The sequence below is a fragment of a genome, unplaced genomic scaffold (genome assembly GCF_019419815.1).
Source record: "Pyrus x bretschneideri cultivar Hongxiangsu unplaced genomic scaffold, Pyrus_bretschneideri_v1 Contig6, whole genome shotgun sequence".
Classification (NCBI taxonomy): Eukaryota; Viridiplantae; Streptophyta; class Magnoliopsida; order Rosales; family Rosaceae; genus Pyrus; species Pyrus x bretschneideri.
In genome coordinates, this window is record NW_025999798.1 from 3,664,318 (window position 1) to 3,688,781 (window position 24,464).

Below are 24,464 nucleotides of genomic sequence, written 5' to 3' on the forward strand. Positions count from 1 at the left end.
GATTATCGTACACGAGTAGTCTGATATAGAAAATAGAATATATTGCTGGAAAACGGTACATTACTTATTACGTTGTATAAATTTTTTGATAAATCTCTCTCAGAATTTTCATGGAACCAAAAACATACTTGCAGTAGCAATATAACCACGCAGCAGAATCCGAACGCCAGGTTAACAGCATACAGAAAATCATGGAGAAAGCTCTTGCACAGAAGTGAGACTTGGCTCCCAATTTATTCCTCTACATGATCTTGTCCTCGGAAGTGGGGGAACAAAAGGCTTCTTTCCTCTGAAACCTTTTCTCTGTAAACATTTTGACCATCTTTCCTTGGAGACATAATATTCTTTATCGGAGCAAACAGAATCATCTGTGTCGGAACCTCCTGAATCCACGGTGATCTTCCCATCCGGAGCCTCAGCCTTTCCTTCAGCAGCTTCTTTGGCCTGCAATTTGTTTTGGTGTTTTTTCTTAATTTTCTGCGCTGTTGTACATGGGATCATATAATACTTGTTACCAATCAACAGAATTTCATCTGGCCGTAGAAGGGCCTCATGCGGATTTTTGAACACTTCTGGGCGGGCGACGCACAAACCAGGATACTTTTCCATCAACTGAGATGCAGGAACTACATTCTGGTACAGCTCCTCTCGACCGCCTGCATGAACTATCCTCACGAAAATATCCTTCGACTGCATGCTCAAGTCTAATGATATGGAAGCAGCATCTACTTCCTTTCTTTTGGATTTGTCATCCACGGAAGGTCCTGTCAACTGATTTCTGCCAGGATTCCGGCCTAGGCCTAACAACTGGAGGCACCACTTCAGCATAGCCGCAGTTAAAAGTAGCCCGATCAAAACGCTTTAGCATGGTCCATCGGTGGAAAGTGTGAGCATTATATTGCCTTGATATTATTGAGCATTGGCCACACTGCATAGTTCCTGGTTTCTGGTTTTTCGTGGCCGGCTTTCCTTCATATAATATTCTCTTCCACAAGAAGCTGTGATGAAACCAAGGCTCCCATAGTTGTAAAATATGGGGAACAATTTTGTTGTCACTGTCGGATGTGAAAAGTTGAAAACCAAAGCAGATGCTAATGAATATAATAAACCACCAATTAGGAATTAAACTTTGTTTGCTAAGTTGAACTCGCGCCGGCACATCCTTGTGCTGGTATCATATTCCCATAGGCCTGATAAAACCTGCCTTTCTAACTTCTTCAGTCTCCCGCTGATCCAGTTGTTATGGAGAACTAAACAACCCTGCTTCGCACAGGCTGCCCTCACGTTTTTCCTCTGCCACAGCTCCAGATATGCACCATTTGGGAAGAGATCTCTATCCAAGAAATGGACAGTCAGATTTGTTTCAGGTTCCAAGCATCTATCGTCACCCACACGATTGGAACCCCCTTCTCCACATAGCGTGTCATAGAAGCTTGGCTGCTCAGATAGACCCGAAGTTGCTGCATGTGCCACCACCTTCCTCATAGCATTGATTGTTGAACTATCAGAACGGGCAAAGTAAAAGCCAGAGTTCAAGCGCCTAGGTACGTTGATTGGTCCTTCATACAGAAAATACCACATAGGGGTTTTAGGTTGCTCGATTTAATAGCTAAGCAGTCGCACAGAACATTTATTCAGTTATATTCCAAACATCAAGGGAAATCTATCATTTTTTTTCTCCTCCATGCTGAGTGATTATATAACATAAAAAAAAAAGACTACCTGTTTTGTTGAATTCATCGGACTGTGCTGCAAGAATAGCAGGGCCAAAGGAGTAGAGCAATGGCAGCGGATTTCCAAACCAATAAACATCCACGTCGCTAAGAAGCACGTTGTAACCCAGCGTCAGTATCTTCAAAACCATTCGGGACTTCACTTTGGTCACCTTTTGAAAGCATTTTGTTCCAAAGTGGCAATCGCTGCTGATCTCACTCGGAGCTAATGGATCCCTGAAAACAGGGAGGCCCTAACAATAATACAAAATAGACAATCAAAACTACAACACATTTGATGTGGAGATCAATCTACAATACAGACTAGCTTCAACATTGAATTTCCATTTACCGAAATTTCACAAAATAAATATAAAGATACCTGCAAGACAGCAAACTCATATATTTCCTTGTCGAGGGCACAAATGATAAAATTTGTGATCTGCAGTTGGCGCAATCTGCACACCCAGCTCATGAGCATGTCCTTGTAACTATATCCAGCAGCAGCAAGCACAATTGTGTTATTTTTGTCTGCATTTAATGGTAGTAGTGTCTCCAAGGAGAACGGAAGGTCTAATAGTTTCGAACGCTTTAGTGGAACCATCAGATTGCAATCTGACAACCAGCCTAGTGATTTAACACCGTCAACCAAACCCAAAGTTTTCTTCTTCCACCAGGAACGCAATATCCTTCCTTTTCGTAATCCCCCTGCACTTTGGTATTCCATTGGACAAACAATGTTTTCTGCTGTGTTTACGAAAGTATATTGCCCGTCACACTTCAAAAGCTTTGCTAGGCTAGAATAGTTAGTTTCATGATGAGAAAATGATCCATATAGTACCCCAAGGTGAGAATTTCCAGCATATTCCCAGTTTCTTTCAAGATTTGAAGCATTGGAAGCTCCAACAGGCCAGCTAATCTGACGGTCCTGATCAATCAGATAGCAGCTTGAGACTGTCCAACTGGTATCAAATACAAACCTCAGTTCAGACGACAAGGCCTCATTAACGATCCAACTGTTGTGCACCCCTCTACCGTATAAGAAAGGAGGAAGGACCCCTGAATGTAGTGGCGTATCTCCGTTATTCCATGCCATAAGCAACTTCCCTTCACAAGGAGTCCATTGCCAACTCTGACCAAAAATCTCCTGCAACTGATGGAAGAGAGCACAATATTAATGGAGTTGTCCTGACTTGTCGATCAAATATCAGACCGGAATAAGTTACTTCATACCTCTTGTGTTCCCATCAATTTGCCACCCTCTCTTTGCCAATTTTTTCCATCCTCGTCCAAGTAGAATGGGAAGTAGGACGCATTTCGTGATGAAGCAACTAGAAGCCAATCTCGGTCAAGTGTGTAAGCATAGTTCAGGGTGGAAATGAAGTCAGGTAAAACAATGGTTTCAGGATCAACCAGAACAGAAATGTCTGTTGAAAAGGACTGTGATCTTGCCATCATCGAATGAAAAAATGGTGTACCAAGGAACCTAGACCGACACAGATTACAGACACAAATCAGATGGCAATAAATATACGCCAGTTCTAGCTCCAACTACATTACTCGTCGAGGATTTCCTGAAGCCTGAACTAGTCATCAAAATCCATCTTTTGGAGTAAACCGCCTTACAGGCACGTTCGATGACCATTTCGATTTTTTTTTTCTTCCTTTATTTATTCAATCATCAGAAATTCACTACAAACATTTATGTTCAACTAAATGGGTTTTATTTGAATAAAGTAAAGAGCAAGAAATGAATGAAAAAGTAATAGGCTTACGTGAAATCGATGTTAGGATCGACCAAAACCCGCAAACCAAACGCTCCGGCAAAGGAAACAACAGAAGGGTCGCTGCTGAAGAGCACAACTGTAATCTGTGGAGACAATGCAAGCCACGAGCGAACAGCCAAACTCTGCCTACCCCCAACAGAACCAGCAAAAGGCGCAGGCGCCGAGAATATAGTAATCCTGGGTGTGTCCAAACCGCCGCCAGCCCGTTGACCGAGCTGGGGCCTCGTGATCTGATCCTTAAGGGAAGGAAAGCATTGAGTGGCATACAGGGAGAGGGCAATTAGCCCCAACCCAGTTAGCCAAATCGACCATAAACTCCCTACTCCAGCTTGAAATGCCTGCAAAACCCAAAAACGAAAACAAGAACAAGATTTGATGTTTTTGTTTGTGAAACAATGGCAGAGAGAATGAAACATTGTAAGAAGCAGGGGAGTTTGTGACCTTCATTCGACGTGGAGTTGTCGACAACAACGTAAGAAAATGATGATTTTGTTTTGCTTGTATGAATCGCGAGCTGAGCTGAATATAAATGTAGAGAGAGAGAGAGAGAGAGAGAGAGAGAGAGAGAGAATGGAACTTTAACTGAAGAAGAAGAAGAAGAAGAAGAAGAGGGGAGAGAGAGAGATAGAGAGAGAGAGGAGAGGTGGGAGAGTAACGAACGCACCAGTCGGGCAGGCAGCGTCGCTCGCACCAAGGACAAAGGCCGTGAGGGATCCATGTGAGTTGTGCGACTTGTCGTATTCCGCACGTCAGATTCCAATCTAAGCCACCTTTTTCTCCATTTGATTTTGATGTGCTTCTTTGAATCTGGAACTCATCAGAGTCAACGATATCAGGCCCCAAAGCCTGCGGCGTCGTTTCGCTTCATTTCATTTTTGTGACAATATTTATTACGCACGCGGCACGTCAACCCAATTGTGGTTAACGAATTTTTAGATGCATACGTGGCATAATCAAAACCGTTCACTTTTTTATTTGTCACTTAAAATTATCTTGGCAAGAATCAATTAAAGATGAGTGATGCAATTGATATAAATATGACCAGATGATTTAAATTTAATGGAAAATTAATGAAAAATGTTCGAAAACTTTAAATTTTAATAATAAAGATAAAATAAATAGTACCAAGATTGATTTTTCATTAAAGTAAACAGTACCAGATGTTTTTTCATTAAAGTTCACTAAATTTAATTGATTTTCTTTGAACGATTGTCATTATAATATTATACGATTTAAAATCCATTAATCACAACGCATTTATTTTCTTCTACAAAAAAACTATGATTACACATCATCTGGGTCGAATCATAAAAACACATCATATTTCTGATCCTTGAGTCACAATCCGGGGGTAGGAACATTGGAGCAATACATATGACCCGAAACCACAAATCGCTATGCCACAGAACTGTGATTATAATTCCTACGAAACCAGCAGCAGTTCACACACATTACCAACCGGACTCAAGCTGTCGTGCATGCTGTGCCATACCTGCCATTATCCTCGGTACTAAATGGAACCATTGAACAAAGTACACCGATTTCGTAATTGGAACAATACCCAACTGCGGTGGCTGAACATGGTGCACCGGCTTTGTTGCGAAACTCTGTTCCACCGCTTGTCTGATTCTTCAGTATTGGACATAATTCTGGCTCTCTATCGCTGTAGGATCCTTCCCCCAATCATCTCTGCCGCCACACAGGTGATCTGGATCTTGACCTTCTTCCCCTGCATATTGATTAGAACAGTTAAGACAGACCAGACGGTGATTAGAGTTGTAGAAGCGGAAGCCTGGCAATATCACCTGAGTTGTTGCTTATTGATAGAGCTGTATATGTCTGAAAAACAATACACAACAAAGATTTCATGGCAACATACATACCTGCTCGTCTCAAGAGAAGAATAAGGAGAATGCCTGCGCTGAGAATGCTTGCTATGTGGAGACCGCGAAACTTGTCTAGAAACGAAAACATCCATGATACTTATTTGGTGAGTTTAAACATGCATTGTTCAGAAGACAAATGCTCAGCCTTTTGCAGAGCCATACTTGATAAGGAGTGACCCATTAGAACATATTTTTCAGCTTTAATGACCATGTAAAGAACCTATATGAACAAGTCATAATTCTCAAAAGGGTTTAGAAAACAAAGGTTTAAAGCTTTTCTCTGCACATTACTATGTGTCAACTGTAACTAGACATAAAACAAGTTCCAAATGGTAAAACGGACAAAGACATCCAGGATACTGACTCTCATTACTACAATTATGTTTTTGCTGCAGCATTGCATACAAGGTTACCAAGATCCAAAGGATTGATCGCTATTCATATAGGCAATACAACAATATCCAAATGAAATCGATTTCAACAACAGTACTAGACAATATACAATGAAACCATGTATACCCTTTCACTCTTCATTCTGAATTTTAGTTTTTATTTCTGACCTTGTAAATCAATTCAAAATGAAAGAGCTAAACATATTAGACGTTTCATAACCTCAAAATGTTAAGTCAGTAAAATCATTCACAAAAGCAAAAGAGAATGCTGAAAGATTTACACATTCTAATACAAAAAAAGGGTAGTGCAATGTAGTTGCAAAAAAATAAAAAAATAAAAAATAAAAACACTGATTTACGGCTAAGTATAAAAAATAAACCATCACAATAAAGTTCCAATCTCACACAACAGTCACATTGGAGCCACAAAAGTACCTCAGATGAATAGATTTAATATCAGTTCATTTTGTATCTTATAGCTTTTGAATTAACCTGCTAATGGCATTATTTTTAGTTTACATTGATTTCTCTGTATAAAACTTTGACACAAGAGGACAGCAGTCCAAAACATATTATCAATTTCGATTTATCGGATCTTTGTAAAACTCAATGGTATGAACCTTACGATGCAACAAAGAACAAAAAATGAAGAAAAAAAAACTCATAAATGGTACCTTCTCCTAGACCTGACAGGTGATGGTGATAAGTTACGTCTCCTTGAATGCCGCTTCCTGCCACATTATATTATATATGAATCACAGCGTAATATAAGTTGAACTGAAAAAGAAATAATCAGATGATCAAAATGGAGAACCTTTTAGAATCATCAGAAGCTTCATCGCTTGAATCATCCTTGCTGTTTCTTCCTCTACTGCCAACAGAAGAGGAGCGCCTTCTCTTGTGCCTGCTTGAGTCAGTAGAATGTTTGTGTCTTGATCTATCACCCTCCTTATCCTTTGTCCGTTCTCTTTTCCTTTCCTTATCTTCTTTACCACTTGCCCTATGGAGTCGCTCTGTTTCTCTTCTACCCTCCTTGGCATCAGCATGGGAAGACCTTTTTCTTGACTCAGATTCCTTTACATTTTGCTCTTTCACCTTTTCTTTTGAGCCATTCCGATCATCTGCCCTTTCCTTTCTAGGATACTGCCCCTTACGATTCTCATCACCCTTATCATCTGTCCTAATCTTACCACTTTCTACCTCCTTATTGATGTCTTTCACAGAACTCTTTTTATTCTCGTCTCGATCATGCTTATCAGGTTTCATCCTGGACTCCGTAACTTGTGGGTCATCTTTTGATGTGGTTTTCACATTGACATTTTCTTTAGGTAGTTCAGGTTTGAATATTCCTACGGTATCCTTCAACCTAGAGGCAGTAGTTCCATCTGGCAGATTTCTATCACCATTACTATCATCATCCTTGTGTCTATTATAGGACTCAAGTGAACTGGTTTTACCCCGTCCGCTCTCCAAAATTGTCTGACTTTTACTATGCTCCTGAAGCTCTACAGAAGAACGGCCATTTACAGTGGCATCAAGCCTATCATTGGAAGGCTTTTTGACAGTTGACTGCTGCAGCATAGCATCTTTCCCAGAATTTGGCATACCAGAACTTTGAATATCACTATCTTCATCCTCGTCATCTGTAGCATAATCTGCAAGACCCAATACATCACCAGGTAAAGTAGGACTGGATTTGACATCTTCAGTCTCATGTTCCTTAGACTTGGCCGCAATTAGAACTTTTGCAGAAGCCTTGGGAGCTGTAACTGCTGGCAGAGATGGCAACACCTTATGATTTGAAGTGAGTGTGCTCTGTTCAACTGTAACAAATGACACAATTGGTTAAGTTCTTTCCTTTTTTGAGAAAAGAAAAAGAAAGAATGCTAGACTAAACAAACAACATTAAATATATAAGCACAAATCTAAGGAGCAATTATGGTACAATTACCTTCAACTGTCAGATCATCTTCAGTAAGAACTTTTGTAGCAATTTCATCAAACAGCTCATCAGTAACCTGTACAGAAACAAATTAGTTAAAGATACAGTATAATGGAGTCAAATAGGCAATCTACACTCCTAAACACTGCAACCTTCAGGAAAACTTCAGTTAGGATACACTTTATTTCCTGGTTAATTGCTGCAGTCCTAGCAGCATCCACTTGATCCTACAAAACAAAAAGATATGGCATGTCAATCCCACAATGAAAATGAAAAGCATGAAATAGCTATTATTATGGGATGTATATATGGATAAAGAAAAAAAAACTGCACTTTTTTAGAAAGTACAGTTTCACCAGAGGTGAGTGGGACTTCAGATGCAAAATGAATCATCTTCGGGTGAGAAAAAAACCTCATCATCCTCTTCTTCTGTTGATCTAGAAGAATCGATGCTCTTGCTGTCTGCTTGGTCACCCTTCGCAGAAGATCTATCAAAACCTTCATCCTCAACAGATTGAGTTTCCTCCTTAGGATGGCCCATAGACGTACTTGTGATGACTGCTTTCTTAATTTCATCTCTAAGCCAACTAGGCACTGGAGCCTGGCATAAATTTCAGGAGCAGATTGAATAACAATCATGTAACTCACCATAAAGTATAAGCATATGTTAACAATGGCAAAGTTTTACCTTTTTGGGGCGCTCAGTAACTGTGGAAACTCCATATGCATCACCAGGGAAGGCTGCAGTAGGGTGAACTGTGGTTCCTGCAGTGAGAGCAAAGGGCATTGCAGCAGATGGGAAACTTCCAAACGAATGTGGAGCATGCCCAGGAACAGGAGAGGGTATTGCATTAGAGGGATCATGCTGCAGAATTAAACAAATGTCAGCACACATTCATACGAAGGACTTAGAACTGAAGAAAGACACATGAAACCAGAATTAACACCTGTAGTCCTGATGGAACTGGAACATTATGAGGATAACCTACACCAGGTGCAACAGAACTAGGCCAGGTATTCATGGAGGGTGCTGTGGTCGCTGGGTCGACACCTCTTATTGTTCCATGTGAATCAGGATAAGCATAGCTCGACTGCATGTGTGGACCATGATCAGAGCTAAACCCGGGTGCAAATTCCAAAGGCTGGTCAGCAACATTGGTTGTTGGATCAGCAGACTGACTGTCATAGGCAAAAGGAAAGGGCTGCGATGGCTGCATGTGATGTTGTCCTTCTTGAGCTGCAGTCCCTTCATTGCCTGCCATTCAAGTAAAGAGTCAAACAGCAAATCAAAAGACTTTTTAGGGGTGAAATATCCTTGGCACAAATAAGGGTACAAATTTGCTACTAGGAATTGGATCTTTCCAGTTACACAAGCAAAGCTCATCTCTTTTGTATGAATTCTTAAGACACATTGTCAACAACAACAACAAAAAATCCTTTTCCCACTAAGTGGGGTTGGCTAGATGAATCCTAGAACGCCATTGCGCTCGGTTCTGAATTCTTAAGACACATGCACCATAAAAATCCGATGAAAATGTGAGAACAAAGATGTAACCAGACTCTAAAATCTTATTCCATTTCAACTATGAGTATTAGAATAGGATAATTATTCTCTTTCTAATCTCAACAGAAGCTGATTAAGGTAGGCATATTATGTCCCAAAACCCATTTATATTACCACGAATCCAACTCGGAGAATCTGTACAGGGAAGATGGGGTTCTTGACAATTAATATTGCTCTTTAATGGAGATGGTCAGCACTAAATCAAATGGAAAATGCATTCTTTCTCTACATGGTAAGACTCCTCCAGCTTAAAAAGAGAACATAATTTAATTGCCAACGTACTATAACAGTGTATCTGATTGGGTATGAGTCAATTACTCTAACCTCCTTTGAACTTTGCACCAATTGCTTGCTAAGGTGTCTCTTGCAATTAAAAGAAATTTAATTTACAACTATTCCCAAAAAAAAAAAAAATATGTTGTTAGGATGTTGGCCAACAATTATTTTATACTCCAACACTCCCCGACTAATGTGGGTCTCAGCACACTTCTTGCTTAAAACAACATGTGAAATTCGTAAATTACAACGGCTTGCAAGGATTCACACATAATAAGCTTTGTTATATTCTACCAATTTGTAGTCATACTATATATTAGAGAGGTAGTAACGAGTCTTGCAAGGGAGTTTGGAGTAATATACTCTGTCCCTTTTTTAGCATTAATTCAGCCACAGAAAAAGATTCTAATGTTGTAATTTCCTGTCAGATTCTCCTTGTTATAATTATTATTTTAAAAGTATCCAGATGGAGGCCTACACCTGCACAAAGAGTGTCAAGTTTATGCATTTCATTGCATTACATCTCATAACCAACTGCAAAAAATGGTATTAGGATTACGAAAATGAAACTCAGCATCCATTCAACATAGATAATTAATGAATGAGAACAGTTATCTCAAACCAAAAAGAGGGAGAAGAAGGAAAGCCACGTAACCAATAAGTATAAACCACCTACTTGTACCAAGATTAATATTAATTTGGTTGAAATAATCACAGCTAAAAAGAAGCAACGTCCAACTAACATTTTAAAGATACTTTAAGGGAACTTTAACGAAAAACTCCCAGTACTGTTCACTTTAAAAAACCACATTGTTACACTAAAAAGTCAATCCTGGTACTATTCACTTTACCCTTTATTTTGTCCTTATCGTTAAAACTCAAAGTTTTCAAGCCCTTTTCATTAGTTTTCTTATACTTTAATGATCTGAATGGAAGGTCTTATTTGGTAATATTGAAAAAAATCCAGAATGTCGAACTAAATACTAAAATTGAGTTCCATAACAGCAGTTGTGGAACACAAGCTTCACATGCAAAGCCAATACCATTTGAATTATTACCTGTAACAGAAGAATAACTATAAGGTACCTCCTGCTGATGGACAGATGGACTTGTAGATAGGCTTCCTTGATGGTGAAACACAGCAATCGAGTCCCCAGCTGGCGTTCCATCTCCAACAGTGTGATGAGCATAAGAAGATAGTTCGGAGCCAATAGATGAAGTCTCCTGGGAATGAATTCCCGGTGGGTAGTGTGTTGGAGCGCCTGAAACTGGAACCTGTTGATAGCTAGATGTAGAAAATGACTGATGGTGACTTCCAGAATAATGCAGGTCACCATTGTGGGGATATTGTTCGTGATAATGACGTTGTTCTTCTAATCTCCCCACCGGTGGAAACTGCACCTGTTGATGTTGATTCTCCATTGCCGTTCTGGCATCTGCCCATGCCTTAGCCTTGGCTTCCCAATCTTGATTATTTTGGGCTACCATTACAAAAAAAAAAAAAAAAACAAAATTAATTCATTGCCATTAACCCGCAAAAAGCAGAAACTCCTATTCCCAGCAACATTTTGTCTTTACACTAGATCAAATAAGCAATTGGATAGTTGCACAAATAGGACCTTGAATTTGTTTTACTGCACAAAGGAACTAATTCCGCTGAACAGATTAAGCGGATGACAGAGATATAACGGGGAACATGGTGTTTTGCTGCATATTCAACAAATAAAATTGTGGTTTACATAAAATGTGATGTAAACAGAACTCACCTGCGTAATTCGGCCAACTCGGAGGAGCGGCTCCCCACTCCTGCAAAGGTTTATGCTTTGCGTTAGAACATCAGCATTACACTATGCCAAATAACTTTTACCCCAAATATTGATACAGCGATTTTATTAATCATAATAACGTCAAGATTCAAGCATACCCAACAAGTTCAAACTACCAAAAATAATCAATTTATCAACATCAGAGATCAGACCCACATGCATACATATACATATACAAATATATATATATATAGAGAGAGAGAGAGAGAGAGAGAGAGAGAGAGAGAGAGAGAGTTGAGGGGATACCTGGGTGTGTTGAGGATAAGAATGGGGAGGAGGGCGGGGCGGAGGGGGAGGCAGGTGAGGGTGAGATTGATGAGGAGGAGGGGGAGGGGGAGGAGGGAAGTGGGCGTGATTCGGGGGATGCGCAGGATAAGGGTGAGGGGGCTGAGGATAAGAGCCCGGGGGAGGGAGATGCTCGGCGTAAGGTGCTGGTGGTGGAGGTGCTGGGTACTGGTACTGATTGGGGTACCACTGTGGCCTCGGCTGCTGCTGTTGCTGCTGGTGGTGATAGGGATCCGACGTGGCAGGTGGTTGCGGCAGCGGGGGCGGTCTCAGGTACCGCTGCTGCGCTTGGTACGAATCCATTGCGTTTCCTTTTGGATTTTTGGCCTCCTTTTTCCTTCTTTTTTCTTATTAATTCGCCTTTTTCTTTTTTTTTGGTTATTTATTGCTTTTGACAAATGGGGGGCTGAAGGGGGTTTCGATTTCGATTTGCAGCGAGGGTTTTACACCAAGTGCAGTGTAATTGAATGAAGGCGGAGGAGGAACGTTTTCCACTCCCGCGGGCCCGCGGGGGTTTCTATAACTTGGGCCTTTTGTGGGCCTGTTTTTGAGCCCATAACCGAATCAGATGAAAGTTAAAAAAATTACATGTTTCATTCTATTTTCCGGTTCGCTGGGCAATGTTTTTTCACACAATTTTTTTTTTGCTTCTCATGCACATTTTATTTTTATTTTTTATATCAGATTGAATAAATCAAACAGTTTGTATTTATTATTTCTCTATAGGATAATGATAGAAGATCAAATTTTTAAACCAAATGATGTGGTTATTGATCATTGAATTGTTAATCAAGTATCGATTAATGTGCCAATTTCTTACTGGTGACATATTATTTAGTATGAAAATTTAATCTTTCTAGCATTACTCATTTACCATTTCTCTATCATAAATTGTTCTCGAGAAGCACTTCTAGGTTTTTTTTTTTTTTTTTTTGGGTCAAAGCACTTGTAGGTTAAAAGCGTTTACTACCAAGATTCTGTGTTCAAGTTCCCCAATATCCATTGTATCACAGATTCGAAAAAAGCTTGACTTCACACAAAGAAAGTGAGTGAGTCACAAAAATGTGGTAGGATTAAGCAATTTTACCCAGAGCCAAACAAGGTAGTAAAATCACAATTAATAACTCAAAATATTTGATATAATTGTCTGTTCGTTTTACTCGACTCCAACGGTCAGTACATACACAAATTCTAGTTGATGTACAAGTCTATTTCCGGTCACTGGATTCAATCCATACATCTGTGCTTTTTCTAATTATACTTCGGACGTCCCAAAAAGAGGTAAATCCGATGTTGCAGATTCCGTTTGTAGCGGCATTTGCATACCTTATGGAGATGGCAAAGCATCACTACTACACCAGCCAGCTTCTGTGCTGCATGATCTATTGACCTTGCTTCACAGCCTTACACCCAGTGCGACTTCTCTTTCATGTGTTGTATGAGTCACCAGTACGAAATTTGGTTGCACCTCCGTGGTCCATGATGCATCTCATATACATTGATCGAACAAATACGAGTTAAACTTGTGGTGTCATGATCCTCTTAGATCATGCCACAGCATCAGCTTGTCTTCTCGTCAGTCGTGCATAGAGGCCACCATCAACGAGAAGCTCCCTGTGACTGCCAGTCTGTGTAGCACAAAAGTTGTATTCAGGTTACATAATCAAATAGCAGGTGCAAAAGACACTAAGCCTCCTGGTTGGGTGGGTGCCTACATCATGCACCCGAACTTCAACCCCGAAAAAGAAAAAAGAAACTGAATAAAGCTCTAGTACGAGAGATCAATCGATAGTAATAGTATCCTACAAGGTTTTCTCTATGCAGGGATATCTGTGAGGGATAGACAAAGTTTCTAACCTCAACAATTCTACCAGCATCCATTACCACTATCCTGTCAGCAGCTTGTATGGTCGATAGCCTGTATAAAAGCAAACTTTCAGAATCACCTAATCGGACAATAAAATAGAGCAGTTATTAGACAACCAACCTGTGGGCAATAATGATGACAGTTCTCCTCGTTGTCTTATCACTTCTGACAGCACGAAGAACACCCTGGATATGAGGGAATGCCACATCAAATTACTTATCCTTTTAATCCCTTGTGGTTCAGGGTGTGGGGAGCTTATTGCCAATAAATGCTTACCTTCACGTTGTGTTCACTCTCTGCATCCAGTGCGCTTGTGGCTTCATCAAGGATCAAAACGGTTGGGTCCCTAAGGATAGCCCTGGCAATAGCAATTCGTTGCTTTTGTCCCCCACTAAGCAAATCGTCATCGACAAGCGTACGATATCCATTGGGCAGGGATAAGATGAAATCATGTGCATATGCCTGCTTTGCAGCCCATTCTATATCTTCCTGTGTTATATCTCTAGTGCATCCATATCTAATATTTGAGCTAATGTCCATACGGAAAAGTTTGGGTTCCTGTTTAGAATGAAATGTAAGAAGACAAGGTCTACTTAATAATCTGCTCATCTTCATGCTGAAAGTAAAATAAGAACCTGTCCAACAAATCCGATTCTTTCCCTCCACCACATGACATCTAAACCTTGTATAGGAAAGCCATCAATCAAAATCTGCAATTAAAGCAACGTATATTTCAACTACCGAATCTCAGCATCACAGATCCTTCCTCTTTTCTTTTTTCTTTTTCTTTTTGTTGAAACACATATATGGAAAGCTTTAACTTGTTCTACCTGACCATTTGTTGGCTCATAAAGACGGAGCAAAAGATTCACTAGTGTGCTTTTTCCACTCCCACTAAGACCAACCTAAGAAAATGAGAAGATTGCAAAGTTGAGTACTTAACTTTAGCAGGGAGAATAAGAAATAAATAAAGAGAGTCAGCGATACTCACAATAGCAACCACTTCATTAGGTTTCACCGATAAGCTGACGTTTTGCAGTACAGATACCTATTCAAATGTCTAGTTGCATCAGCAATTTTAACAATTTTAAGCAACGAAGAATTATATAAATATTTCAAATCAGCTACAGCCTAGTCAAATGAAACAGGTGACAATAAAATGTTGTCATTAGGAATTTGGTGGTGTAAATTTTAATGCTACATAAACTTAAATTAGTAATTTTTATACCCCTAAAGGCATAGAAACCAAAAACAAAACTAAAAAACAAACTCGGTAGAAGATGAGAAACTTTAGTGGGAAAGACAAAAAAACCAAAGTAAGCAGCTTCTAGTTAAAAAATATCCCAGGAATGTAAGAAACCCGGCTGTCATAAACAGAACCCAGATGCAGTATTTGTATAGGGAATATACCGTTGGTCTTGTAGGATAGTGAAAAGACACATTTACAAACTCAACATGTCCAACCAGCCTTTGCAACTTTGATCCTGCCACACAAACATAAAAAATTCAATCAAATAAAATATAAAAAAAAGTTACTAGAAGAAAAAAATAAAGCAGACGTGCTGAATAGTCACTACTGACAAAGAACATCAACAAAAAAAATTTAAGGCACGTCAATAGTGCGAAACAAAACAAATAAACTACAGAAAGCACCAAAAAACAATTAACCTAATTTTAGCGGGAAACAACATATTGATGTAAAATGTTCATGAAATTTATAAATTCCTTGCCTTTCGATATAAATTGGTCACTGGGCAATAGATCCATCAATTGGAACACTTTTTCACTTGCCCCAACAGATTGCATCAGAGAGGATATATTGTCCCCCACCAACCATGTTGAATAAATTAGCCACTCGCTGTACAATATAAACTTTGTAAGTTTCTCAGCTGTAATATGGCCAGCAAGAATAGACATTCCTCCCATCAGCACGGCAATGACCTAGAAAATTGTGTGCGCCAATAAACGAAGTCAACTACAAGGAATAGCAGGATGAAGAAAATAAAAATGAAACTTGTATTGATCATGAATGCCAGAATGTGCCTATTTTGAAACTAAATCATCTCTCTGAAACATTGAAAAAGCTAGACCTGTGTTGAGTGATAAAGAGCGTTGAAGCTCAAGTTCCAGAAACCATATGCAGCACTTTGCCGCACACTTATATCAGCTAGTTTCCCCAGCCAGAGTTTGTACCTATACAGCATACATAGATGTAAACATCTCAGTCAACCACTAAGAAACATCTCTACACTTGTCAAATCTCAAACTGGTAAAAGGTTCAATTCTAGAGCATCTCTCACCTTCCAAGTTCTTGTTCTTCTGTTCCATAAACACGAACAGTTCTCACCAAAGAGAATGTCTCTTGTGCAACCTACATTATACGAAGAAAAATCAGGTAAACTATAATCACTTAAGAAACCACAAGCTTCAACAAAACAATTATATCTAACATTTTCAATTCTACCTCATTGGCAGAAGCAGTGAACTCCTGAGTTAGCTTCGCTGCCTTCTTTTGGTACCTATAAGAAAGGAAAGGTTTTAAGCCTCAACCTTTTTAAATTAACAATGAAAAGAAAGATCAGGACTCAGTAACAACAAGCGTGTGACACAGACATTTCTGTCCGTTTCTCCCCAATAAAGATTAATATCTGATGTGAAGTCATAGGGCATCTTGATGTTCTGAAACGACAACAACATTTTTTTCCCCAACGTTATTCCTTACTTGTCTTTGTAAAGCGACACAGACCAAACTACAACAAATCATTCACCTCCAACGGCATACAGACTTCTATTGTTACCCATTCTTCTATTGAAAAGTTTATAACACACCCAAATCATATTAACAGATAAATTTTACAGTAATATAGCAAGGCAGTTCTACATATAGAGGAAGAATTACTGACAAAACTGTGAAAAGTTTTACCGGCCATATATCAGCATAATTGCTGCTAAAGTAGAGCATATCGCCAATATGCATAAACCAAGAGGCCGTGACAAAATTAGTAAATAGATCATCGCGCCTGTCCCCTGAAAAAGAACCATGGGAAGGACAAAATAAATCTCAAGAGCATAGGCAAACTCAGAATCAATTGATAAAGTAGTGGATAAACCAGAATATGATGATTGAAGTAGTAAAACTACCTGAAGAACATTGCGTAATATCATATTGAGATCATTCCCAATAACTCGAGATACTTGCTGACAATCTGCCCCAAGCCTACTCGTCAAATCACCAACTGTTTCAGTGTCAAAAAAGAATGTATCCTACAATGGGAATACTGTGTAATAAGTCACAGAATAAACCAGCATATCTACAAAGTTAAAGCTTGACGGATACAAGAAATGAAAAATCTAAGAATTTCAGAACCTGAACAAGAAGCGAAGAGTATAGTGTTTCCCTCATTCTCTTGACCTAAAATATGACATGAAATGATCCAAGTAAGTAATTGAGAAAAAAGAAAAAAGCATGAGAGACGACGGGACAGAATTGAACAGGGGGGAAAATCATGACAAAGACTCACAAGAAGCATATTTGCAATGCCGAAACAGCATCCTCGTATACCACTGAAGTCCAGAAACAGATTATGAGGTCAGCCGCTGTGTCAAATTACTGACCACCCAAGAAGTATACAAATTCCAAATATCAAGTGTGAAAAGTTCAGTGATTGCACATAAAAACAACTTAATCAAGATTTCTTCCAGAAAAGCGGTAATTTCGATATTAATGGTTATTAAACAGGTTGAATTGCAGCGGCAGGGCGGGGCAGTGCGCCACCGCATTGCACCGGAAATTGAATGCTCGCCGGAAAATTATAGTAGTGTCTCAAAAAATTAAAGAAGAAGGGAACTTTGTCCATACAAGATTTTGACCTGCAAATTCCCGAAACAACACAAAGAAGCACCAACAGCCGCACGTTTTGATGGAACACCGCGACTTCGCTGCTCTGCGCCGTGAAGATTGACGCCGTCAAGTAATGCGGTATGGATATCTCCGAAAGCTGAAGCAGCAGCAGCAGCAGCAATGCCAAACAATTCAGTATACAAAAAACAAAATTGACAGAAAAAGTTACAAGCTTTCAAGTTTGAAATGAAGAAAAAACGACGAACCGCAGCGACAATTAGGGCAGAGAAAGCGGCAAACATGACCCAACGGTCACGAGCAACCAAGCCCCACATCCGAGTGAGAGCGCGCGCAACAGTCACCGGCTTCGCGAAGATTCTAATCTCTGCCTCATCGGAGAAGCTCCACCAAGTCCCTCCCGGTAATATCGAGCGGAGAAACGCGAAGAGTTGCCGGAGCTTCTCTGACAGCTGGACATCGGCTTCTTCGGCGCCGTTTTTGTACTCTTCGGTGGTCGCGTAGCCGTTGACGGAGGTCGATTTCGGGGGAGAGAAGTGGAAGCGTGTGGAATTGGAGGAATGGGTGGAGAGAGAAAGGCGAGGGTTGGGGGTGGTGGTTCGGGTTGCGGAGGTGAAATGGCGGAGTTTGCGATGGGTTATTGTGATGAGAGGTTGTTTGTGGCGGAAGGAGGAGAGGAGAGGAGGGTGGAAGTTGCAGAGGGGCTTGGCCATGGTTGAAGGAGCATTGGATGGAGAAAAAGCTATGGCTCTGGTATATATCCTCTCTCTATCTCTCTCTCTCTGTGGCTCTGTGGTACGTTTGAGTCGAGGAGACGAAGATGTGGACGTCGAGAGTTCACACATCAGGTCAGCTGTTGCGGGTACTCAAGACTACAGTTGCCCAAAAAAATAGAAAACTACAAAATTTAATTGCAAATTTACCCTCGGAAATTTGCGGTCGTTCCACTTTGATCTTTTAAGTTTTAGTTTGGTTCCCGATTGGTCCATGAAGTTTTAAAAATGAGTTTTGTGTTTTTTTTTTTCTTTTCAGAGAAGGACTATGAGATATTAGTTCTTTGTCAACAATCATGTATGAGACATCAACTCTTCTTCGAGAGAGAAAGAACATTGCACTCATAAAACCCCTTGTTCATCCCCTTTTTACTAGATTTTATTAATAATATGAAGACAAAGGAAAAGTAAAACAAGAGGAGGACTAGACCAATATCCATTGAAAACAATTAATGAAAGCAATATGTTTTGGTTCCAGAAATCTTTAGCTTTAGTCGTTTGAAATTGTTTTTCCGTAATTCAACTGCTCATATTTCATTACCAATATCTGCTTCCTCATTTAGGCTATTTTTAATGTTTCGGTGTAAAGTTAAAAAGTCATAGTTGACTTTAAAAGTTATATCATCGCAAATGCACATTTTGGCTTTGAACTAATAACTTTTAACTATTGTGCAATGAAAATAGTTGAACTTAAAACTTTTTTTTTTTTATTTTATATTATAAATCACAATAACATGTATAATTTATTCCGTACATAAAAAATATTATTGGTGTTCTCCTTGTTAATTCCACAATAAAGTATCTTGAGGTGCAAGATTGGAACATTTTTAATGGAGAGGTGCAAACATCACATTTACATTTCATTTTACATTTTTTGAAGCGTAAGGGTGAGTTGTGCTCCAATAATAAAGATACAAACTTAGAATCCCATTTATTTTTCTCTATTTGTTTAGTGAAGCCCACCTCCAAAAGAGGTAAAAAAAATGCAAATTTTCATTTCTACTTACATTTTTCAATCAAGATGTAAATTTTACTTTTTTTTTTATTATTATTATAGAACTTTTCTAGCAACCGAAAGTATAAAATGCTCATTTCAAGACAGTTACCTCTTTCATTGGATATCCCCTAAAATTATAGTTAAGCAAACCAAACCAAATCACAGTTAAGCCTGTACTAATATATCAAAAAATTTGAAGGATGAAATGTAAAGAAGCGAAAACTTTATGGGGCATATCTGAAATTCCGGCGAAAGTATTGACTCGTGTGCGCCTGTCGTAAAACGACGGCGTAAGTAACGTGTTTGCCCGAGACAAGTCGAGGCTGCTATAGTTGCCACACGTCTCTCGCCTGTGACGCGCCACGTTCACATGCTTTCCAACAATATTGCCCTCGCCAAACACAGAATCTATTTTCCATGGCGCCCAGATTAAAAACGTAATTACGTGTAAATTTAAGGGTATTTTCGTCTAAATAAATCAACGACCCAAATATCTCTCTCGCCGTCACTTTTTCAGCGGGAATCCCATACCTTACTCCTCTCTCTCTTCCGCTCTGACTCTTCCCGGGACACGATGGCCGTGGTTATCGGAAACCTAGCTCTGCTACTAGACGTCACGTCGCCCAGGACCGTAATTCCAGACCGGAAGACTCGTCCGGTGGCGCTCGACACCCTTTTGAACCTGAGTCTGATCTTGCCGAAGCGGGACCCGCACAGTAACTCACACAACGGTTTTATCGCGGTAAAGGGGTTTGAATCGGACGGGGAGACTCGGAGCCAGCGAGTCGTGGCTCGGGGGAAGGCGAATTCGAAGGTAAACGGCGTGAACTTCGACAGGGACGAGGAGGGGAACGGGAATGGGTACGGGGACGGGGACGATCAGGAGCCGTTGGATTGGGAGAAGAAAATGCGGAAGAGGGTGAAGGAGATCGAGGAGAGGAGGGAGCTGGAGAAGAAGGCGGAGGAGATACAGAGCCGGATGGAGGAGGATTTTGAAGACGACGGCAGGGAGGAGACGGAGCAGGAGAAGCGGATGAGAGTGAGGAAAGAGCTGGAGAAGGTCAGTCTTTTGAGCTAATTTATGTTTAGTAGTAAAGTTTCCGATTTTACGTTGATAACTGACAAGTGATTTGCGCATACCCTCTTTCCCTTGCACTCCCGGTTTATTTCTGGCTTTTAGATTGAATAAAACGAGGCACATAACTTATGTGACATGTATACAACGTGTGATGAAGGTGTGCATAAGGAGAAAAGAGTTGCGCGGAAATTATTTCCCGAATAAATTTATATACCAAATTGAAGCTCGATTCTCGAAAAGTTCACTGCTTTGGGTGTATATCTGGTTATTCGATTTCACGATTGGTGGTTAATTTACTGGTAGCTCCAATTGTAGTTGTAATGAGATTGATTGATTTTGTTTGTTGTTATGGTACGAGGGCAGGTGGCTAAGGAGCAGGCGGAGCGGAGGGCCACGGCACAGTTGATGTTTGATTTGGGGCAGAAGGCGTATGGAAGGGGCATGTACGGCCGTGCCATTGAGTTTTTAGAAGGCGCGCTCACGATCATTCCTAGGCCCACGTTATTCGGTGGTGAGGTTGGTTTAAGTCCCATTGAGTCATTGACTATGATGATCTCCTTTTGACAATCGTGTTAATGCCACTACATGTTTGATCAATGCTAATGGAAATTTTGGCGGTATACTTTTCAGATACAAATTTGGCTTGCTATGGCCTACGAGGCTAATAACCGCCATACCGATTGCATTGAACTTTACCATCAATTGGAGAAGAAGCATCCGAGTGTCAGCATCCGGCGCCAAGCTGCAGAGCTTCGTTACATTTTGCAAGCGCCAAAGCTCAAGATATCCCAAGAGGAGATGGTAACCATACCACTCATTGGTTCCAGTTATGACAGGTATTGGTCCTTTTGACTCAACAAAAGCGTTGTAATTGCCTAATTGTTCCTTTAGCATATGGTTAGTACTTAGTGTAGTATTATATGTGGGTAGTTTGTGTTTCCTCTGACCTGCATAGGGCAATCCCTGTGTTACCTGCATAGGGCTTTCCAGTTCTCAGTGTATCAATTATAAAGCCACCACATTTGGTGCCCTCGTCGTTGAGCATTAGATCCTTCCAAAGTAATGGATGCATTGTTGATCCCTAAATCTTTGTTTAAGATGGTCAAACCGAAAATTAACCTCTTGACAAACATTTGGTAATCTTGAAGTTCTCTCATTTAACATTTGGAGTCTGTCTGAAATCAGTGCATTGAGTTGGTGTCACCCTTATCTTAGTCTTTACTAGTTCTAGAGAAGCAGGGCTGCAAATAAACATATTGAACTAAAACCGTTGGTCGTATTTTCTTCACAATTCAGTGACTTAGTTCTGAATAACTTGGAGGCCGTTTGATGACCATATCGCTTTTGGTCTTGAGCACCCATTTACGTCTCAGTGTTTTATCATTTCCTGCAATTCATCTCAAATCCTCCTTGACTAATGCGGTTTATGATGCTTGAGCAATGCAGCTATGCTGGAACGTGGAGTGATAAATACAAAGACAAGGAACCGATTAGCAGCGGAACAGTGACCAATCAGCTCTCTTCGTCTAAAGACTATTTCGGAGACTTTATGGTATGGCGGCCTCCAATCGGTCTGGAGAAAAACCAAGCCTTTTGGATAGGTTTGATATTGTGGTTGGGTTTAGTTGGAGCTGCCCTCTTTATTCAAAACTGAATTGTACAAACCCTTTTGTTGTATTTGTGTATCATTGAGGTGTTCATCATCTTGTTCATGTAATTTTAGGTTGTTCTTGTAATATATGTACATTTCAGGGCTAAATATATTGAATTTCTCTACTTCTTTCTCAAGGTTGCAATTTGTCACCGATTTGAAATTGTATCAATTCATACATGAAGTCAACATTTGAACCGGACACACCAAGAGTCACCAAACTCATCTTGTGCTACATGTCGCTGGGTTTGCTCCATTCCTCACGTTGTTGCAGAGAGCGTGTTATCTGCTTGTACAGGACGAAAGACACTACAGACTCCGTAGGGTACTTCTTCATGCGAGATCCAATTGGTTAATAAGGGGTCGTCCCGGTGAGTCTACCAAACGAAGTCATGATGGAGCTTCCCCTTCTTCTCGATCAGCGAATCGTATTCCGAAACAACGATGAATCGTTTAATGTTTAAGTGTGGTCTCTATACAGTCTAGAAGTCAGTTCAACATGATAGAAGACGAAATGATATGATTCTAAAACCTTACGGTGCAATATGAGAAAATTAAAACACCGGTGGACTTAGGTCTAAACATGTTTCTTGTGTGGGCCGGATTATTGGGCTATGGCAAAGAGTACAGATTATGGGCTGAGAAACAATCTAACCTAACTCAGGGCGAAATCGTAAACTCACATAAATTCCCACCAAATAAATATCCCAATTCCCTACCGCCCTCAATCTTCAGTGCCGCCGAAACCCTAGCTAGGTGAGTGGGAGAAGGAGGTGCAGACTCGGGGAACAGAGAGAAATGACGACGCGATTCAAGAAGAACCGCAAGAAGAGAGGCCACGTCAGCGCCGGTCACGGTCGTATCGGCAAGCACCGCAAGCATCCCGGAGGTCGCGGTAACGCCGGAGGCATGCACCACCACCGGATCCTCTTCGACAAGTACCATCCTGGGTATTTCGGTAAAGTCGGTATGAGGTACTTTCACAAGCTCCGCAACAAGTTCTACTGCCCCATCGTCAACGTCGACAAGCTCTGGTCGCTCCTCCCTCAGGAGGCCAAGGACAAGGCCACCAAGGACAACGCCCCGCTCATCGATGTGACTCAGTACGGCTTCTTCAAGGTCCTCGGCAAGGGCGTGTTGCCGCAGAACCAGCCCGTCGTGGTCAAGGCCAAGCTCATCTCCAAGACCGCAGAGAAGAAAATTAAGGAGGCCGGTGGCGCCGTCGTGCTCACCGCTTAGGTTTGGGTTGCTTTGTTTTTTTGAGCATTAGGGTTTCGGATTAAAGTATCTGTTTTTTGGATTTGAATTTTCAGTTTAGACTGCTGAGCTACAGTTTATGTTATATTTTGGAAGTTTAATGAGCGGATATTTATATGCATTTCTGTTTTTCCAAATGAATGGTTTTTCTGTGAATGTATGACTATGTTTTGTTATGGTGATGGGTTTGTTTGGATTTCTGTTTGCTACATTTTGGTTGGCATTATGATTCAGGATTATCCGTTTTCGAAAATTTGTGATCGTTGCTCTGTATGCTTTGCGAATGCAGTATTGAAATTCATGCCGATTCGACACCACTTGTACGTGTGAGATCAAATTTTTGCATTTGTGCATTTCATTTCTTTTAGACAACATTTGTGCAGGGTGTATGTCTTAACTTTATCTTGTTAGTCCAATGCACAGGATGTATGGCCGCAAATGCTTTTTGCCGGTCTCTATGGTTGTGGCAATGTGCAAGTTTGGGTAGAGGTCATCCGACTGCATAACAGTTTTATCATTGTTTTGCATATTATATCCTCTTAAGATTCACATTCATTTTCGTTTGTCATGCGTTTTTGTGTTAGTTACATGTTCAACGAATGCTATAGAGGAAGAGTAAACTTGAATAGAACTTCTGTCGTTCTTTTTAATCCGATAAGTATTTAGTAACTATCACGTCAGATGTTCTTAGGCTCTACATATAGCTGCATTTGATCATTTGTTCACCTAGGCTATATAAGCATATGATGCGAGTTGTAGTAATTCAGGCGGTGTTCTAATTGCACAGTTTTATGTCGATAGGGTTGGGCTATCGCCATTTTGGCATTCCAGTTCATGCAACAATATAAAACATTAAGGAATATCAACATAAGATTTCATTTATCGACTATTTTCATTGTCGACTTCCGTTGCCATACAAGGATTCACAAGATCTATGTTACTTTCAGCCCTCCTTTGTGTTCAATCTTTCTTTTATTGTATGAGTCGGGCATGTTCAAAACTCGATTTTATTTATAACTCAATCTTTGGGAGGGACTTTGTTGTCTTTCCATTGTGATTGAGCGGGCCATCTTTATCAATTTCTGAATGCTGTTTAATCGTTCAACTTCAAAATTCTATGCCCTTTCCTTTTGAATCTGTATGGTCTCTGTTCTGTTTCTATACTATTTGCCCTCCCTATTTCCTTATCCCATCTTCAACTACGGCTGCCCGCAATTTCGTTACATATACGTCTGGGCTTATGTTTTATTATTGGACAGACCAGAATATGCGCCGTTACGTCTTTGTTTCAGCTGGTTTTACAAATCATCGG

The 24,464-nt window shown here is 40.3% G+C and overlaps 5 protein-coding genes across 5 annotated transcripts; 2 read left to right on the top strand and 3 right to left on the bottom strand.

Moving 5' to 3' along the window:
- Nucleotides 1–21: 21 nt before the first annotated feature.
- Nucleotides 22–828, bottom strand: LOC125471250. Its single transcript, XM_048571467.1, has one exon. It carries the CDS (start codon nucleotides 826–828, stop codon nucleotides 190–192), a length of 639 nt encoding a protein of 212 aa, XP_048427424.1. The 3' UTR covers nucleotides 22–189.
- LOC103949822 lies at nucleotides 22–11,937 on the bottom strand. Its single transcript, XM_048571710.1, has 17 exons — nucleotides 11,632–11,937; nucleotides 11,326–11,365; nucleotides 10,618–11,040; nucleotides 8,667–8,974; nucleotides 8,408–8,584; nucleotides 8,132–8,320; nucleotides 7,872–7,946; nucleotides 7,729–7,795; nucleotides 6,592–7,600; nucleotides 6,452–6,508; nucleotides 5,305–5,457; nucleotides 3,941–4,361; nucleotides 3,488–3,837; nucleotides 2,946–3,198; nucleotides 2,095–2,865; nucleotides 1,723–1,966; nucleotides 22–1,559 (listed from the first exon to the last, which is right to left on the bottom strand). Exons 3-17 carry the CDS (start codon nucleotides 10,979–10,981, stop codon nucleotides 1,123–1,125), a joined length of 4,875 nt encoding a protein of 1,624 aa, XP_048427667.1. The 5' UTR covers nucleotides 10,982–11,040; nucleotides 11,326–11,365; nucleotides 11,632–11,937; the 3' UTR covers nucleotides 22–1,122.
- An 836-nt stretch (nucleotides 11,938–12,773) lies between these two features.
- Nucleotides 12,774–18,241, bottom strand: LOC125471386 (ABC transporter B family member 26, chloroplastic). The gene is made up of 18 exons (XM_048571711.1): nucleotides 17,645–18,241; nucleotides 17,408–17,535; nucleotides 17,059–17,101; nucleotides 16,905–16,949; nucleotides 16,679–16,801; nucleotides 16,461–16,564; nucleotides 16,002–16,056; nucleotides 15,838–15,908; nucleotides 15,628–15,730; nucleotides 15,268–15,478; nucleotides 14,948–15,021; nucleotides 14,529–14,585; nucleotides 14,368–14,442; nucleotides 14,173–14,247; nucleotides 13,814–14,095; nucleotides 13,658–13,722; nucleotides 13,528–13,588; nucleotides 12,774–13,298 (listed from the first exon to the last, which is right to left on the bottom strand). Exons 1-18 carry the CDS (start codon nucleotides 18,239–18,241, stop codon nucleotides 13,218–13,220), a joined length of 2,250 nt encoding a protein of 749 aa, XP_048427668.1. The 3' UTR covers nucleotides 12,774–13,217.
- A 1,484-nt stretch (nucleotides 18,242–19,725) lies between these two features.
- On the top strand, nucleotides 19,726–22,032 carry LOC125471528. Its single transcript, XM_048572015.1, has 4 exons — nucleotides 19,726–20,226; nucleotides 20,608–20,760; nucleotides 20,875–21,080; nucleotides 21,691–22,032. Exons 1-4 carry the CDS (start codon nucleotides 19,741–19,743, stop codon nucleotides 21,896–21,898), a joined length of 1,053 nt encoding a protein of 350 aa, XP_048427972.1. The 5' UTR covers nucleotides 19,726–19,740; the 3' UTR covers nucleotides 21,899–22,032.
- Nucleotides 22,033–22,666: 634 nt separating this feature from the next.
- LOC125471529 (60S ribosomal protein L27a-3) lies at nucleotides 22,667–23,273 on the top strand. The gene has a single exon (XM_048572016.1). It carries the CDS (start codon nucleotides 22,694–22,696, stop codon nucleotides 23,132–23,134), a length of 441 nt encoding a protein of 146 aa, XP_048427973.1. The 5' UTR covers nucleotides 22,667–22,693; the 3' UTR covers nucleotides 23,135–23,273.
- The last annotated feature ends 1,191 nt before the right edge of the window (nucleotides 23,274–24,464 follow it).